Raw genomic sequence first — 19,943 nt, 5'->3', positions numbered from 1 at the left:
GTGGGAGTCAGGGAGAGGGGGTGGGGGGGGGGGGGGTGCGTGAGGGTGGGAGGGGGTTGCATGGCTGGAAAATCCCACTCAATAAAGCCAACACAAGATGTTTTTATACTTAAACTGAGCTTACATTGAGCGTATCATGTCTATTTTAGAAATACTTGACGAGGCCAACACTGCCAAGACACATTTTTGCTATTTTCCTGATGCTGTTCTGCATTCTCAAGCACAGCTACAGAAGCTGAGGTCTTACCCTCATGTAGAACTCTCTGCCTTCATTCCCAGATTTGATCTGGAAGATGTAGTAGGCGCCTGGGTAGCGCGACGTGGCCTGCATTTGGAAGATGTCTGAGGGAACGCTCCTTCCTGACACTATGTCCATGTATTTGTACAAGATGGTGAACGGTTGTTCTGCGCAGCCTGGATTTTCTCCATGACACATACAGCGACTGTGACACAAGCAGAGAGGTAACATGTCAGTGGAAGGTTTTCACAATGAGATGCTCCACGACCTATAAATCCATTAAGCCAACTATTTTCCCACTGGTTAGTGCTGCTAAAATGCCACTTTACAGTGCTGGTGTCTGCTGGAGTACTTACTTTTCATTCAACTGTATGTAAGGATCTTGACAATTCACTTGCTCCAGACATTTGTATCCTCCTGGAATGTTGTAGCAGTCCTGTTGTTCTGTACATGTGTGATTAGCGGCTTCACACTCATTAATATCTAACAAACAGAGAAACACTTAGACATATGGGGCAGAATCTTCTCAAAAATATTCTAAGTGTTGAATGCGCAAGAAAACATGACGTTTTCTCGCCCGTTTTTCCAGCGAGGTAAGTGGTGGTAATTTACAGCACTCTGTGCAAAACAGAGGCCTCAATGTGATCCCCGCCACAGGGGGAAGTGGTGGAGCATATTCACACCAAGAAGCTGGTTGCAGACTGCACGGGGCACCGTTGTGCAGGCGCCCCAATTTCCCAGTGTACTGCGTACACAGTGCACACAGTATACTGGGAGATCTGTCAACTCCCATCCCCCATGGACATCGCCCCTCCACCATCCCCACGGACCCCCACCAATTGCCGTCCGCCCCTGATCGCCACCTGAGCCCGATTTTTCGAACCCAATTTTTTGCCTTTTCACTCACATTTCCCACCCTGCTACTCAAACAGCGCAGCGGGGCAGAAAAGTCCTCCCGAGTGTCTGTGCTCGGTCTCGACAGCAGCTCAAGCTACGAGATTCTCTCCCTGGTAAATGTTCATTGGCAGTAGTGTTGCCAACTCTGATTCGACGTATGCCTGTACATTTCATCACATGACCTGTCTGGCCAACTGCCACAGCCCTACATTCTCACCATTCTTGGCCTGACACGCCCATCTTCCAACACCCCGCCTCCTCACTGAAAGTAGACACTCCTGATTGGCTGATTTGGGCTTCAGTCATGCAACATTTCTTTGCCCAACCCCCATCTCTGATATCTTTAGAAAATGATTTTGGAGAAGGATGACCAAAAAGAATTGCCCCCCCCCCCCCCCCCCCACACCATGGTTGCTCATGGCAACCTAGGGATTAACTGTTGATTCTGAAGAGGCTCCAGGGTAATCCTAGGCAGGTTGGCGACCTGAGTTGCTAGGAGCTTTCAAACCTCAACACGGTCGATACTAGACAGTGTGAGGTGGACACAGTAGATTGGATCCATGTGTTATGATCAACTAGTCCTGGCTGACGCTAGGAACAATAGGAAGTTTAACAACACCAAGTTAAAGTCCAACAGGTTTATTTGGTAGCAAAAGCCACACAAGCTTTCGGAGCTCCAAGCCCCTTCTTCAGGTGAAGAAGGGGCTTGGAGCTCCGAAAGCTTGTGTGGCTTTTCCTACCAAATAAACCTGTTGGACTTTAACCTGGTGTTGTTAAACTTCTTACTGTGTTTACCCCAGTCCAACGCCGGCATCTCCACATCATGACGCTAGGAACAGAGGGAGGAATTGTATTCTACAGTCAGGTTGGCATTAGTAACACCAGAATCAAAGGAGGGAATTTTCCCGTCCCGTCCACCACGGGCATCATAGCGTGCGGGGAGGGGCGGACCACGCAGTGGTCCATTGACCTCAAGTGGGAGTTTCCAATTTTGGAGCCGGAAAATTCCTGCCCGAGAAGTCTCAATGTGTGGATCCTGAGACACTGTAGGTGATGCTGCAGGAACCTTGTTGCAGGCTATACACTTCCAAGGGTCATAAGATCTGCTGGATGTGAGGTTGAAAAGAATGGACAGAAAATAAACACAAGTGCCATATCCACCGTTTGACAGGATACAATAGCAGAGTGGTATCATCACTGAACGGGTAATTCAGAAGCCCAGGCTAACGCTCTGGCGGATGCACGTTCAAATCCCACTGCGGGAGCTGGTGGAATTTCAATTTGGTTAACAAAATCTGGGCTATAATGCTAGTCTCTGTAATGGTAATCATGGAACTATCATAAATATCATGAAAACACAATTAGTTCACTCATGTCCAATGTGGAAGGAAATCTGCCATCCTTACCAGGTCTGGGCAACATGTGATGCAAGACTCACAGCAATGTGGGTTGACTCTTAACTGCCCTCTTTTTTATTCATTCAGGGGATGTGAGAATTTATTGCCCTTGAGCTATGGTTTGCTAGGCCATTTCAAAGGAAGTTTAAGAGTCAATCTCATTTCTGTGGGCCTACAGTCGCATGTGGCAGATTTCCTTCCCTAAAGGACACTCATGAACCAGATGGGTTTTACAACAATCGATTCATGGTCATCATTAGACTTTTACTGAATTCAAATTTCATCATCTGCCATGGTGGGATTTGAACCCGGGTCCCCAGAGAATTACTCTGGGTTTCTGGATTACTAGCCCAGCGACAATACCACTGCACCACTGCCTCACCTTGGGCCTGAAGTGGCCTAGCAAGCCCTTTAAGGGCAATTAGGGATGGGTAACAAATGCTGGCCTCGTCAGCGACACCCACATCCTGTCAAAGAATTAAAAGTATTTCCCAAATTACTGCATGTAGAGTGAGACACAGTACCACACCAAGGAATTTCCCTCCTCATAGTTTGAAAGCAAAAGTGACCAACGTTAAGTGCGTATGTGAGTGAACATCTTTGTGTGTAGAGTTCATCCTATCGGGAAAGACTCAGGCCAGGATTTTCTCAGGAATTTGGAGACAGGCTGGACATGGGAGGAATGATAAAATTGCCAGAAAAGGTGTTGGGAGTTAAGCCTAACGCTTCCCGGACACCAGGGGATATTCCCAGAGGTAGGAATGGTCGCGACTCACATGCACACTGAATTAACTGGGTAATTTACAGGTATCTTACCAAGCTGGCAGCATTGTGCCAGTGTCGGACTGGGCCCCTGCCACAAGAGGAGTCTGCCAGCTGTACTATCCCAGCAGTTCCTAGGTAGTGAAACTTTGGTTCCAGAGGCGTCATGCCCACAGAGGCTGCCCCCAGTGGCAATGCAACTACTGGAGTGGTTATCCCTCCAATGGGCAGAGCCTGCCAGGCCACAGCACAGAAATAAAATGGTGAACTTGCCTGTGAGGGCACCTCAGTATGGAGTAACCTCTTGTAACCTCTCAGACACCACTACTGAGGTCACTGAACTCCTAGCCGTCTGACCGGGCTGGTAGCTCGGAAAGGCAGCCCACTGTCCTGAATTAGTGGAATGGCCGCCGTGATCCCACTGCCCTCCGATGCAGTCTCAGGCCTTGCCTCGGCTCCCCACATCGCAGCTTCTATCCTGGTGGCAAACTCCAGGCCTCATTTTTCCCTTCTGCTGAATTCCGGCGAGATCAGATGCCAGGGCGGCACAGTGGCACAGGGCAGCACGGTGGCACGGTGGCAAGCACTGCCGCCTCATAGCGCCAGGGACCCGGGTTCAATTCCCGGCTCGGGTCACTGTCTGTGTGGAATTTGCACATTCTCCTCGTGTCTGCATGGGTTTCCTCCGGGCGTTCCGGTTTCCTCCCACAGTCCAAAGATGTGCGGGTTAGGTGCATTGGCCATGCTAAATTGACCCTAGTGTCAGGGGGATTAGCAGAGTAAATGTGTGGGGTTGTGGGAATAGGGCTTGGGTAGGATTGTGGTCGGTACAGACTCGATGGGCCGAATGGTCTCCTTCTGTACAATAGGATTCTATGAATCTAAATAACACAAGTTGAGGCAAGGCCGCAGATCAGATTGAATACAATCGAAGAATATATCATTCAAATTCGTCACATTGTCCAAGCGAGCTGGGCACCTTTTGGACGTGTGCTGAGAAGCGACGTCAGAAGGAGACCATTCACAACTCATCAACTTCAATTAAAACTCCAAAATCAACCTATCAGGTATCAAACCTCAAGGCATTTGGTTTGATGGGAAAGGTAAGTAAAGGGTGTGGTGTTTAATTCACAGCAGGAAATGTGAAGCATGGCCCTAATAAACAGCCTGGGGATCTTTACGATCTTCCAGCAAACTGTAGACCTCTGCAGTTTGCTTACGTGGCGACAGGGCGATGAATAAGCTGAACAACAGAAGGTAAGAATTGGATGCAGAGGTTGTCTGACAGGTCCCTCTTGAAATAGTTCTGATTCTGTAATTAGGTGACTATGATTGATGTCCTTTTATCCCTGAGGTGAAATGCCTACAGTTGAACGAAAGGAGCCGGTCGCCAGGATGCATTGTTCCCCCCACAAGAGTGACCTTCAGATAAAATACAAACGCAGGTTACGGCTCTTGATAAAGAGTTAGTGAATAATGCCAGCCTCTCTTTACCTTGGCAGCTTCTGTTGTCATTGAACATGGTGTAACCCTCAGGGCAGATGCAGAAATAATCGCCTGGCTCATTCACACACCGATGCTGGCAAAGGAAATCTGAGAAACTGCACTCATTGATATCTAGAAATGAGAACAGATATCTGGGTTAGAAATAGAGCAGCGTCGGGTCCTGTCATGCTTTCGAGACTTATTAACAACTGGTTGCTTTTCTATCACAGTCTTACATTTGTGACGTATTTATGACATATTTACCCCATTCAAAAACGTAACAATATGTTTTTTTATGGGCGCTGAGTTAAAAAGTCTTTCATTAAAACTTCATTATAAACAGTTGAATAACAAAAAACATTATTTAATGTTTTTGGGGTGGCACGGTGGCACAGTGGTTAGCATTGCTGCCTCACAGCACCAGGGACCTGGGTTCGATTCCTGGCTTGGGTCACTGTCTGCGTGGAGTATGTATATTCTCCTCGTGTCTGCGTGAGTTTCTTCTGGGTGCTCCGGTTTCCTCCCACACTCCAAAGATGTACAGGTTAGGTGGATTTGCCATGCTAAGTTGCCCCTTAGTGTCAGGAGAACTGGCTAGGGTAAATGCATGGGTTAACAGGGATAGGGCCTGGGTGGGTGCAGACTCTATGGGCCGAATGGCCTCCTGCACTGCAGGATTCTATGTTTCTATGTTAATGTATTGGGACCACAATGCTCCTGTGGCTGTGTAGCCATCAGACTTTTAAATGGACCTACTTTATATGAAGTCGATCTTTCTCTACACCCGAGCTATGACTGTAACACTACATTCTGCACCCTCTCCTTTCCTGCTGCCCTATGTACTGTATGAATGGTATGTTTTGTCTGTTTAGCGTGCAAGAAAGAATACTTTTCACTGTATCCCAATACGTGTGACAATATTTAATTCAAATTATACACTGCCCAAACTGAAAACAGATTGGAGTTTTACAATCGTAGCAAAAGCAACCATTCATCCCAGTATTCTGGTTCAAACACAAGTCCGAGAGGTGGAAGGCCAACTTGTTCAGTCTAGGTCTCATTTTTTTAATTGAATATGTTTATTTGCCAGATAATTTGATTTGATTTGATTTATTATTGCCACATGCGATACAGTGAAAATTATTGTTTCTTGCGCTATACAGACAAAACATACCATTCATAGAGTACATAGGGGAGAAGGAAAGGAGAGTGCAGAATGTTGCAGTTACAGATAGGGTGAAGAGAAAGATCTGCTTAATATATGATCATTATAATTACACACCGTGAACTACGTTGGATGCAAGTTTATAAATCAACATAGGCAGAGTAACACTTGTGTGGAAACATTTACAAACATAAACAAATCTAATAATAGGGGACTTTCATAGTAACTTCATTGCAGTGTTAATGTAAGCCTACTTGTGACACTAATAAATAAAAAAAAGTAAAACTAATAGGGCAGGACTTCCTCTCTGGATGGTAATCCAGAGTTTAGGACAATTTCACGGTGTCGAGAGCACCCTGAGGTAATGGTGGGCGCGGGGAGCCGAGGAGAGAGGGAGGGAAACGGTAACTCATCGTGATTTTTATTGGGGTGGCCAATTAGTGTCCAGAGGCCATTAATTTAAAGATGGCGGGCAGGATCTCAAAGATGGAGGGCTCATCAGGGGCCTTCTACCTTGAGAGGATCCACATGCTGCAATAGAATGTATGTAAAGGAGAGGACACTGCAAAATGTCGGTGCCCTCTCTCCAAATATTCTAAACGTAAATAGCGTCTTGGAGGCAGAGCACCACATTGCCACCTTCAATCGTGTGAAAAGTAAGCAGGAAATGTTCCTGACAATTCAATATTTATTCTAGAATATATTTGAAACATGTAATGATCTGAATTGTGAGAACTTAGACTGATTCATTAGATAATTTAAATGAAGTGACTTTGAGGGAATATAACCAGAATCATATTCCAAGCGAGATGCGTCAAAGTTATAGTTTAACTCCTGTTAGTATGCAAGCATACTCCTATTAGATAATACATTTAGGAAAAAAACTTTAATATGGACTGGATTTTTAAACACAATTTATGCAATAAAGTCCTGGGCAGTGCCTGAATAAAGGAAATTGAAGTTTCCTGCAATGGATGGGCACTGTTACAGAGTGGCCACAAGGTGGCGGGATTTAACATTACAACCTCAGAGTTGATGCAGGCTGGAATGGTTGTACTAAATGTTGTCCTTTCCGGTTCTCTGTCGCACTGATTGCTTTTATATTGTTTTAAAAGGACAAATCTGAGGAAAAATTTCAACTTTCCTGTTTCTTCCTTGCACTCTCAAGGTATTGCCCTTGATTTAAGCTTCCATTTGATCTGCTTTCGCAATACAAGGGGAAGACACTCTGCTTTCATGTAACATGGTGGGCTGGTGGTGGGGAGGGAGGGGCAGAATTACGGTGCAGGGCCTGGGGAGGTCGGGGAGGGAGAAATTTCCACATACCCATGGCGCAGTGGGCACCATTTGGGTTTTGAAATGTAAACGGTCTGATGAAGACCTCAGGCTTTCCGTAGTGATGTGTCCATGCCATGAGGCTGCCTCTGGAGGCAAGCATCTTAAGACCACTTCAATAAAATCTCTCACAGAAATAGACACTAGAGAAGATGGCTGTCTTAAACATGAAACGGGGATAGTCCAACAGCATAAGTGACAAAATGGAAAGTCTCTTCTTAACACTTTTCCCTGAAGCCTACGTATTTACAGATTGACTGTAGGTTCCTTATTTGTTTAGAAAAATGTCCTGATTCCTCCTGAGTCTTTATCCCAAACTCTCAGGGGCCTAGGAGTCCTGTGATTTGACCCTTGGTCTGTGTGGAGTTAGTTGATTTTAGACTGGATAGCGGTAAATATGCCAAGATGAAGAATTTTGCTCCTAAACACAAGAGTTTTGCTGAAAGAGTGGCTGTATGTGTATATTGGTGGACATCAGGTCAGGGTAGGATCACGTTCGGCTGTGATGCCCTCCACAGTCTGATAGCCGGCAGTCAGTGACTGTAAAGCCTCACGCCTGAAAAAAATATTCACTTGGGAAATTACCCAAGGGTGACTGGCACGGAGCACTTCAGGTGAATATTGTTAGCCATGGCTCAACTCTTGCCTCTGGATTAGAAGATTGTGGGTTCACATTCCTCTCCAGTAATTTTAGCACAAATATCCAGTGCATTGTTTAGACAAGACACGAAACCATCCGCCTATGATCCCGAAAACACAATTTCAAACAAGAGCAGGGTTCGATCTGATGTCCTGATCAATATTTATCCCTCAATAAAGATCACCAAAAAAAACAATTTCACAGAAAACTTTGGACAATCCCGATTCAAAATGTTGGCCCTATTCTCTCTCCACAGATGTTGACAGACCTACTGAGATTTTCCAGCATTTTTTGTTTTTGTTTCAGATTCCAGCATCTGCAGTATTTTGCTTTTAACAAAAAAACATTTATTTGTTTATAATTGAACTGTTGTTTGCGGGAACTTGCTGTGTAGAAAATGGCTGCTGCATTTCCTACATTACAACAGCAAACAAGTTTTAAAAAGTCACTTCATTGGTTGTAAGGTGCTTTGTGACATCCTGAGATCATGCGGTGTTCTGTATTAAGGTGAGTCGCCATTCAATAGCATTAGTGTATTTCGAGGGAAAACGGGATGGTTACATGAGGGAGAATGGAATAGAGGGTTTTATTGATGGGGTTAAGTGAAGTGAGGTGTGAGGAGGCTTATATAAAGCATAGACAACCAATTTGGGCAGGTTGTCTTGTTTCAGTGCTGGGAAGTCTATGTGTATGAGGAGGTGGTGGCATAATGGTATTATCGCTAGTAATCCAGAGACCCAGGGTAATGTTCTGAGGACCAGGGTTCAAACCCCACCACGGCAGATGGTGAAAATTGAATTCAATTTTTTTTTTTAACTAATAATGACCAAGAAACATTGTCGTAAAAACCCATCTGGTTCACTAATGTCCTTTAGGGAAGGAAACCTGCCATCGTTACCTGGTCTGGCCTCCAGACCCCACAGCAAAATAGTTTACTCTTAATACCCTCAGGGATGGGCAATAAATGCTGGCCCAGCCAGCGACGCCCACATCCCATGAATGAATCTTAAAAATTGCCATTCCATGTAGCTGCGAAACTAAGGGAATATCTTCGAGGAAGGGGGCAGAAATTGAAGAACAAAACATGCCCAGCATCGAAGGGTTACATTAAATACAAGCTTACTACATATTGATACGTTTCTTCTTGGACTGCAGTTTAATGGTGGATTATGCAGAGGCAATTCAACAAGGGCGTGTATTGTAACACGCATTAAAAAATGTAACAAAATGCACCGATGGGGTCTGTTAGCAACTGTTCTACAAGCTCTCTGAGACATGGCATCACTCTTTCTGTGTGTATTCTTTTATTTGATTTCTGCCCATGAGTAACAGTTTCCTATTGTGAAACAAAGTCCACTGCACAGTTTCACAGTTGGGTGGTTCCCAAAACTACCTTAAAATCCACAGTAGCAGAGCACTGAAAACGCTACTTCTAGTCAATGCTGCTGATTTTTGTAGAGCACTGTTGCACAGCCAGTTAAAGCTTTGTATTTTTTAAGGTGTTCAACTCATTCTAATAGGAAGCTAAACTGGACATTATTCCTGTGCTGTCAAACGTCAGTGATCGCGTTCTCATCTTTGGGTCGTGGGCTTCAGTCTCATTCCAGCGACTTAAACACATCATTTCGGCTGACACTTGACAGTGCAGAACAGAGGGAATGCTGCACTGTCATCGAATCAGAGAACCATAGAATCCCTACAGTGCAGAAGTGGCCATTCAGCCCATTGACTCTGCCCAGGTCCTCTCCCCCCAACTCCTTTCCCCATAATCCCATGACTGATCCATCTAACCTACATCTTGGGACACTAAGGGACAATTTAGCACGGCCAATCCACCTATCCGGCACATCTGTGGGAGGAAACCGGAGCACCCGGAGGAAATCCACGCCGACACGGGGAGAATGTGCAAACTCTGTACAGATAGTTACCCCAAGGCCGGAATTGAACCCAGGTCTGTGAAGCTGTGAGGTGGTGGTGCTAACTGCTGTGCCACCGTGTCAGATATGATGTCTTTAAATTGAGACATTAAATCGAGGCCCTGTTTGGCCTATTCAGGATGCAAAAGATCCCATGGCTTGATTTGAAACAAAGCCAAGGAGAATTTCCGCAGTATCCTTCAATTAACATCAGGGAAAAACTCAGCTTCTCTGTTTATTGCTGATGTGGGATCTTCCTGAGCATTAATTGGCTGCCGCACTTCTAACATTAAAACAGTGAATTGAAAACTATTGGCTGCAAAGTGCCTGGAGACATCCTAATGTCATGAAAGGTGTTGTACAAATGCAAGTCCTTCTTACTTTAAGATTGCAGGCTAGCTGTAACATCTCCTGTTTGGACCACATTCTTTCACCTGTTATAATATGTTGTGCGACTACCAAGATCCAGGAATGGAGCAAGAAGGAGTCATAGAGACCCTACAGTGCAGAAGAGGCCATTCGGCCCATCGAGACTGCACCAATTCTCTGACAGAGTGTCTTACCCAGGCCCTCTCCCCCACCCTTTCCCTGTAACCATTTACCATGGCTAATCCATCTAACCTACAATTCTTGGGACAAAATCTGTAGATGTTGTAGGAACCAAAAGGTTTCCATCTTCACGAAAACTCAGGAGCCTGTTTCTGACTGCCCAATCTAGGGAAACTCCTGCCAATCCCGCTGTCACTAAGGGGCAATTTAGCATGGCCAATCCACCAAACCCGCACGTCTTTGGAGTGTGGGCGGAAACCGGAGCACCTAGAGGAAACCCACGCAGAAATGGAAAGAACATGCAAACTCCACACTGTCACCCAAGGCCAGAATTGAACCCGGGTCCCTGAGCTGTGAGGCAGCAGTGCTAACCACATTGGGCGGGATTTTCTGGCCGCGTTCGCCCAAGTCTGGAAAAACCCGCCCAAGGTCAATGATCTTTGCGTGGTCCTGTCCTGTCCGCTAGATTCCCATGACAGGCAGGACGGGAAAATTCTGGGGCGGCCCGGTGGCGCAGTGGTTAACACTGCTGCCTCACAGCACATGGGACCCAGGTTCAATTCCAGCCTTGGGTCACTGTCTGCGTGGAGTCTGCACGTTCTCCCCATTTCTGTGTGGGTTTCCTCCGGGTGCTCCGGTTTCCTCCCACACTCCAAAGCTGTGTGGGTTAGGTGGATTGGTCATGTTAAATTGACCCTAATGTCAGGGGGATTAGCAGGGTAAATGGGGGTTACGGGAATAGGGCCTGGGTGGGATTGTGGGCAGTACAGACTCGATAGGCCGAATGGCCTCCTTCTGTACTGTGAAGATTCTATGATTCATAATTGACCTCAGTGCAGTTCTTTGCTTTTTGGACATCAGTCAATATATTCCTGTCCTTAAGGCTTTAACTGTGGGCTGTAACATTTACTGGGAAAATCCTTTCGGAAGATCAATCCATGGGAAAGATTCATCACTGATGTTAACCTCTTTCCCGTTTTGCTAGATTTATTTGTGGGCTTTCCACGGTTTGTTTTGTTGAAACAGTGAGTGCTGATGGCCCCATTCAGGGCAACTCTGTTGGAAAGAATTATCACACCTTACAGCGATGGAAGCAGATTGACTATCGATATGCACTGACTAACCCCGTGTCTGTGTGGGTTTCCTCCGGGTGCTCTGGTTTCCTCCCACAGTCCAAAGATGTGAGGGTAAGGCGTATTGGACAAGCTAAATTGCCCTGGGATGCATAGGTTCGAGGGATTAGCGGGGTAAACATGTGGGATTACGGGGATAGGGCCTAGGTGGGATTGTGGTCGGTGCAGCCTTGATGGGCTGAATGGCCTCCTTCTGCATTGTAGGGTGTCTATGGTTTCCATGGTTACTATGAACAAGTGATTCGCACTGCTGCATGCAGTAACTCCTCCACATCAGCTCCGGTAATAATACATCACTTGTCCTTTTCCAAACAAAGGAACATTTCCTTGTAAGAAAAACGTTCCTGAAAGGATTAGCAGATTGTCAGAGGAACACGCTGTCCTCACTCCTCTCCTTTTGTCTTGTGAGTCTCGAATGCAATCCAGTCGAGACACACAAGACAAACCCCTCCACAGTTACAAGAGTTCCAACCCGGGGCTGTGGGAAATGAAAAAAAACTCCTTCCTGTTTCAAGAGGGGTCAACAGCTTTAGGGTTGGAAATGAGGTGTGTACAGGGCAGAGGGAGTTTTATTCTGGATCTGGCCAGTCACGGCCTGAGCTGGGCATTGCGCAATCACTGACACTGAGTGTTACACGTTGGAAAATGTTCCATTCCCCAGCAATGACATCCCGGAAGTGAACTAATACACCGGGAAAAACAACACCCTCTACATCGGGGAGGCTAAATGCAGACTGGGTGATCGCTTTACGGAACACCTTCCCTCCGTCTACGAGCACCAAGATTCCAACCTTCCAGTTGCTTGCCATTTCAACTCAGCATTTTGCTCTCATGCTCACATGTCCTTCCTAGGCCTGCTGCAATGTTCCAGTGATGCCCAGCGCAAACTGGAAGAATTTCTGATTAGGCATGCTACAGACTTTTGGACTGCCTCCAATGCCAGTATATCTTTCCTTAGATAAGAGGACCAAAACTGTTCACACTATTCTAATTGTGGTCTGATTGATGCCCCAGAACTGGACACAATATTCCAGTGGAGGCTACACCAGTGTTTTAAACAGGTTCATCATAACCTGAGAGATATAGGACAGATGTTAGAGGTAGGTTCTTTACTCAGAGAGTAGTAAGGGCGTGGAATGCCCTGCCTGCAGCAGTAGTGGACTCGTCAACATTAAGAGCATTCAAATGGTTATTGGATAAACATATGGATGACATTGGAATAGTGTAGATTAGAGGGGCTTTAGATTGGTACCACTGATCGGCGCAACATCGAGGGCCGAAGGGCCTGTACTGCGCTGTAATGTTCTATGTTCTATGTTCTTGCTTTGATACCCAGCCCAATATCCTGTGTACCATTTTAACCACTTTCTCAATGTGCCCATCCACCCTCAACAATTTACACATATTGACATCTGGTAAATGAATAGAATTTTAAAATCTAAATTTATTTTATGGTTTACACTCATCCTGATCACTCATTATGAATATTAACAGCAAACGGAGTTGTGTTTTTTTTTATAAAACAAGTCTGCGACTTCAGTCATAACATTCTGTGTGTAATCTGTTATTTCAAGCAAATTACAGCCTAACTACGGGATACGATTCAAAAATTTCTCATTTGTGACAGGAAATGACTTAATACAATATTTTATTTGGAATTCAAGCTGGATTAAAACACAGTGAAGAATTTAGCAATTACAGCGCTGTTACCCTTTCCGGCAGTTGACAGATTTATCATTTGTTTTATATTAACTGCCGTTGATGTTAAATTCTTCTAGACAATGCCACTTGTGGTTTCTGACGATACGTACTCAAGTTGATGGCAGCTGAAGGTTGCCTTGGACTTGATTAGGCCCCATCCCAAGTGACCCAAGCGGGGATCGAACCCGGGTCCCTGGCATTATGAGGCAGCAGTGCTAGGCGCTGTGCCAAGCAGGTGATGGGAACCCCATTTACCCCTTTCCCCATTTTTATTTCCAATGTCTTTTCTGTCACAAAGCCAAAATCTCCCCTGACCCTAACCCTAACCCTAACACTAACCCTAACTGACCCATCAGGGCATGCGCCTTGCAAAAACCCACACTGGGCTATTTCTCTATTATCCACCCTGATCCCATATCCTGTTTGTTTACCACACACTTTCCAATTCTAACCCTTGGCTCAGCTCAAGAAGCCACTTGCAGCATACAGCTATCCAAGTGGCCCTAATCAATTTGAATTTATGCAGGCTTGTTAGGCTAGATGAGAAAGTGAGTGGATATCAAAGCATTGATGGCATCACATATCAAAACTATCGTTGAGTTGATTATCTATACACCCTTCATTCATCCATCCTAAAGTACGCCTCACCACAGCTTTAGCTGCAAGAAGGGTAGCACGATGGCAAAGTCGTTACCACTGCTGCCTCACAGCACCTGCGACCTGGGTTCAATTCCAGCCTTGGGTGACTGTGTGGAATTTGCACATTCTGTGTGGGTTTCCTCTGGGTGCTCTGGTTTCTTCCCAAACTCCAAAGGTGTGCAGGTTAGGTGGATTGGCCATGCTAAATTGCCCCTTGGTGCGCCAGGGTGTGTAGGTTAGATGGATTAGCCATGGCAAATGTGTGGGGCTACAGGGATAGGGTGGGGGAAAAGGGTCTAGGTAAGGAAACTATAAGAGAGAGTTGGTGCAGGCTTGATGGGCCAAACAGCCTCCTTCTGCACTGTAGGGATTCTATAATTCCAGGGTGAGCAGTGCTGACCAAGATCTGGATTCTTTTTGCTTGAATGTCGAGTACCTGACCATACGGCACACTTCTTAACAAACAACGTGCATTCACATAGCATTATATAACAATCAAAAACATCCCATGTTGCCGAAGAGAGCCATGTTTTCAACGTTGAACATAAAGGAAACAATTCTCAAACTCAGAGGCTACGGCAAAGCTGAGACAAGAATCAAGATCATTTCTAAACACTGCACAGTCAACAGATTTTAGTGGGCGTGTTAAAAGACAGTTTGCAAATGGCAATTTAGCAGAATAATCTAATGCCGTCATATTCGCTTTGTCTGAATATAACATGTTTATTTTTCTACAGATTACTTGTAAAACCATTAATATTAGCCTAAGGCTTTGCTTGTTTATTTTTCTGTATCTAACATTGAAAACATGGTCCTCTGAATAAATATTATAGTTTGAGCTTCCAGTTTAGTTGAAAACCAAATGGACATTGCATGCAGCGATTTCCCTTTTTTTAGCACTTGGCCTCATCTTGTCATTGACTCCATTAATTTAGTCGGCACAGATATAAACTTGTTCACATTCACTGGTCGTAGATCTTTTGAGTCTTGCTAGTTTCCAGCAAGTAGTTGTATACTGGTCATAGCATATCAAGGGTATGGAAAACGAAAGGTCTTGGGAGTGTTTCCAACAATAACCAGATAGTCGACCAAGTATGAAGTAATCATGTTAGAGAAATCATGGAGTACTTCACACACTGTTCAATGAATCATAGAATCCCTACAGTGCAGAAGGAGGCCATTTGGCCAATCGTGTCCGCACCAATTCCAGCAGAGCATCCCATCCAGGCCCTATCCCGTAACTCCACGTATTTACCCTGCTAATCCCCCTAACCTACACATCTTATGACTCTAAGGGACAATTTAGCATGGCCAATGCATCTAACCTGCACATCTTTAGACTGTGGGAGGAAACCGGAGCACCCGGAGGAAACTCACGCAGACACGGGGAGAACGTACAAATTCCACACAGTCACCCAAGGCCGGAATTGAACTCGAGTCCTTGGCGATGTGAGGCAGCAGTCCTAACCACTGTGCCTCCGTGCCATCAGACATGGAGTGTACATTTGGGTTAGGGCCTTGCTGGTGGTGGAAGGCGGAATCGGAGGCAAGAAATTAAAGACAGGCTTTTAAAAAAGAAAATTCTGTTCCATTTCTTACCCTCACAGCCTGTTCCCTCTGAGCTTAATTCATATCCAGTATCACAGCGACAAAGGAAGGAACCATATGTGTTGATGCAATGTTGGCTGCAAGGATTCTCTCCAGCACATTCGTCGACATCTAGATTATGGAGATATAGAACGAGTGTCAGCACAGTGAGTCACATGTGGGGATAAAGTAAATCAGATGTCCTTTATCCTCTTATGAAAATCATGCCCTAGTGAACTCCAGGCGACGACTGTCAAAGACAAATGCACCAACATTCAAGGCCACATGGAGGCTACAGGAAGCAACTCACAAAGTAAACGCTGTCAAAGACAAGCACATGGCTAAATTTGTGTACATGAGATGAGAAGATGCCACAGTCTTGATTCTTAGGCAAGGAAAATATTTGTAAAATTAGAAGGGGTTACATGAAAAAATAGATGTGAAAAAAATGCACATGGGCAAATATACATTAAAAAGTACATAAAAAATGGACATGAAAAAATGCACACACTCAAGGTGTATATGAAAAAATGTACATGGAAAAATATACATGAAAATGTACATGACAAATTGCACAGGGGAAAATATACGTTAAAAAATACACATAAAAATGCACATGGGAAAATATACATTAAAAATGTGCATGACAAATTGCACCGGAGAAAATATATATTAAAAATATACATGAAAAAAATGTACATGAAGAAATGCACATGAGAAAAGTGTACATGAAAAAATGGTGTTCTGTCCAAAGCAACAAGGGAGTTTGATGACCACAACTGGATGTGACCCATCACACCAGAGGATAAAGTTTCAAACAGTTTACATCATTTACTCCACGTTGTTGTTTGTGAGATTTTGTTGTTTGTGAATTAGCTGCCGCGATTCCCACAACAATTATTATTTTATTGGCTGCTGTGTTTTAGGATGTTTTAGGACATTCTCAGATTGTAACAGGCACTATATTAATGCAAGCTCTATCTTGTTCTTTCTCAACAGGTACTCATTGCAGTTGAAGAGTTGCCCAGTTGAGACCATTCTGACCTGTCAGGTCGCCCAAAAGAAGAACTGGCAAAAAAACATATCGCTTAATTATTCAAAAAAACCTGAGATAAATATTGCTCCGGCTGTGAGTGATCTCCAGGAAGAGTTACTGACAGCATCTATTTTGCTGAGGCAACATTGGTGCCAGCTTCTCCCAGTCTTGGGGTTAATCCTACACTCTCCCGCTAGGGTCAGCCTGCCATAGGGTGAAGGACCAAAACAGGAATAGAAATGAGACCCTGGGCTGGATTTAATGAGACTATGAAATAGGACCATGGGCATGTTTTTAGGATTGGGGCAGGGGGCATGCAAAATAGGGGGGGTGTCAACGTCACTGCCTTTCCACACACCCCCATAACATGGAAATTGGCAGCCCACCCAACATATTTAAATAAATATTCAAGGGTATATTGAACTTGTTAACAAGCCAATTGACCCTGACAGTAGGCTGCCCATGACAGACTACATGGACAGTCAGATGGGAGTGGGTAGGCCATTTTTTTAATGTAAGTTTTTTAATGGGTGGAAAGGAAGAGTGGGGGGGTACCACTTTTTGGGTGGTGTCCTTTGCACCTTAGGAGCAGCCCCCACCTTTTGTCCTACCCACCTGCTCTCTAAAACCACCCACCCGCCACCTCTCAACCCCCTTCCCCAAGATGCCCAAACCCACCCCATCCAATACCCCAAACGTATCTTACTCTGGGGGCCATTGGGCCTCCTTAATGGAGCTGCTTGCAGCCTGTAGCACCCACAGATGCACCCTGGGAGCCGCAGGGACTGCTGGAGCTGTCGGCCAATTGACTGGCCAGGGCTGTGGGGCAGGCTGTCATGGAGCAAGTCAACTCCACATTTAATTTTCTTCCATTAAATGAAGGCCCATGTTGTGTCAGCAGTTGGGCAGTTACCCCTGAAATACCAGCTGGCGGTACCTGGCATGAAGTGGTGTTTAGCACTGCCCACCTGGACAATAATGTTTCTTGAAATGGCAAGTGGCGGTGCACAGGAAGAGCTAACCCATTAGATCTATGCTCAGCTGAGTCGGAGAGTTACTGTAGTTGGGTGCCCACGAGTTTCCTTCATGTTCGTAAGGCATGAGGACTACCAGTGGCAAACTGACTATTTCTCACATACATAAAGTGAAATATTTAGACTACAGCATCAAATCCCCATTGTACATGTCCAGAGAAGGGTAATGACTGTTTACATGTGTGTATGTTTGCATGTATGTATGTGTGTATGTTTGCATGTGTGTGTATGTTTGCATGTGTGTGTATGTTTGCATGTGTGTATGTGTGTATGTTTGCATATGTACATGTTTGCATATGTACATGTTTGCATGTGTGTACAGTTGCATATGTGCATGTATGTAAGCTTAGAGCTGAGCTATGGCTGAAGCACTGATTCTGTTTTGAACATACAGCTTACGAAATGAATGCTGGTTTTTGAAGGGGTTAAAAGAAGGACATGGGTGAATGAGCCTCTGAATACATGAAGCATGCATCGAGAGTAGCGCAGATTGCCAAGTCTGTTCTCATTGAAAACGTGGACCAAGTAGCCACACAATCAAATGTTGAAGAGTAATTAGCAAGTGAATATGGGAAAGTTCTTTGTGCCAAATCAGGTGAGGAGGACAAAGGGATTTTGTTATGAGCTAAGGAGATAAATTCAAGTGTAATTTGGCAGCAACTAATTCTTATCTGAAGCTGTTAACTTATTGCTAAGGCCACTATTCACTGTTACAAATAATACCTCCGTTCAAACAGGCAAAGGCAGATAGGAAGGAAAGATTTGCATTTATATAGTTCATTTCATCCCAAAGCGCTTCACCGTAATGAAGTACCTTTGAAATGTAGTCACTGTTGTAGGAAACATGGCAGCCAATTTGTACAGGGCAACCCAGGAACAGAAAATGCTGGAAAACCTCAGCAGGTCTGATAGTATCGGTGGAGAGAGAGTAGAGCTAATGTTTCGAGTCTGGATGACCCTTTGTCAGAGCGTACATGGTGCATAGTGAATCCACGCAAACAGCAATGTAATAAAATGATGAAAGAATCTGTTTTGGTGATGTTGATTGAGGGATAAACATTGGGCAGGACACCGAGGTTAACTTCCCTGTTCTTCTTTGAAATTATGCCACGGGATTGTTTCCATCCACGTGAGAGGGCAGAGGGGGCTTCAGTTTAACACTGCATCCACAAGATAGCAAATCTCACTCTCAGGAATGCATTGCAATGTCAACCTTGATTTCTGTGCCCGGGTCCTGGAGTTGGACTTGAACCCACAACCTTTTGGCACGGAGGCAAACGTGCTACCAACTGAGCCATGACTGAGACAAGTTGGGGCATTCCATTTCCATGAGGGAGTAGAGAAAGATAGGCTTAGTTCCAATTCCGCAGGGAACTGGAAGTAGTCTACACATGGCTTTAATGATCAGGTGAACATCTCTTCCTAACTTCTCATGAACTTACGTTGTGAGATGGAGATGCCGGCATTGGACTGGGATGGGCACAGTAGGAAGTCTCACAACATGAAGGATGAAGGAGCAGCGCTCCGAAAGCTCGTGATTCCAAATGAACCTGTTGGACTTTAACCTGGTGTTGTGAGACTTCTTACTGGACTTACGTTGGACATTGTTCGCAGAGTAGGAAAATGCCAATGAGCAGCAAGGAGGAACATTTTGCATTGGCTCAGATATTTGCTGCACATTTGATTTATTAGACTGGAAGGTCCAATAATTTCAAAAGTCAGTTCTGGGATTACTCCCACTTTGAATTTTACAACTTAGATCGAATGATGCTACCTTGACATGACCTTCCGTCAGGGTTCAGCAGAAATCCAGAATTACACTGGCAGGAGTAGGAGCCAGCGATGTTGGCGCACAGTTGCTGACAGTATCCATGTCGACATTCATCAATGTCTAATGAGGAAACAGAGTGGAGTTTAATCTTAATTTATGTAGTGACACATTCACGCTCGGAACAAGAGCTAATCACATAACGTTTCACCATCGTACTTATTCAATATCTTCAAGGATGAACATGAGTTAAAAGCACTTATTTGTGTTATAGCACAGAAAATTAATTTTATTCATGTGGGCATCGCTGGCTGAACCAGCATTTATTGCCCATCCTTAACTGCCCTCCATATCAGAGCACAATTGAGTCAACGATTGTTATAGATCTGGAGTCACATGTAGACCAGACCAGGTAAGGATAATAGATTTCCTTCCCTAAAGGACATTAGTGAACCAGATGTATTTTTGTACAACAATCGACAATGGTTTCATGGTCATCATCAGACTTTTAATTCCAGATTTTTATTGAATTCAAATTTCACTATCTGCCATGGTGGGATTTGAACCCATGTCCCCAGAGCATTACTCTGGGTCTCTGGATTACTAGTCCAGTGACGATACCAATCAGGCAGGTTCCGACTCTTGCTATTTGTCACCTCAC

At 44.8% G+C, this 19,943-nt stretch overlaps 1 protein-coding gene across 2 annotated transcripts in view; it reads right to left on the bottom strand.

Annotated features, from left to right (window-relative positions):
• fbln5 (fibulin 5) overlaps positions 1 to 19,943 on the bottom strand; it is a 65,659-nt gene that overhangs the window by 8,147 nt on the left and 37,569 nt on the right. For both annotated transcript variants that reach the window (XM_078234311.1, XM_078234312.1), the window contains exons 6-10: positions 19,289 to 19,405; positions 15,457 to 15,576; positions 4,789 to 4,911; positions 595 to 721; positions 248 to 443 (exon numbers count right to left, since the gene is read on the bottom strand). In XM_078234311.1, the coding sequence (XP_078090437.1) occupies positions 248 to 443; positions 595 to 721; positions 4,789 to 4,911; positions 15,457 to 15,576; positions 19,289 to 19,405 (683 nt within the window). The remainder of the gene's footprint in view (positions 1 to 247; positions 444 to 594; positions 722 to 4,788; positions 4,912 to 15,456; positions 15,577 to 19,288; positions 19,406 to 19,943) is intronic.

This window comes from Mustelus asterias, chromosome 18 (genome assembly GCF_964213995.1).
Source record: "Mustelus asterias chromosome 18, sMusAst1.hap1.1, whole genome shotgun sequence".
In the NCBI taxonomy this organism is placed as follows: domain Eukaryota; kingdom Metazoa; phylum Chordata; class Chondrichthyes; order Carcharhiniformes; family Triakidae; genus Mustelus; species Mustelus asterias.
This window is presented reverse-complemented; position numbering and strand designations above follow the sequence as displayed.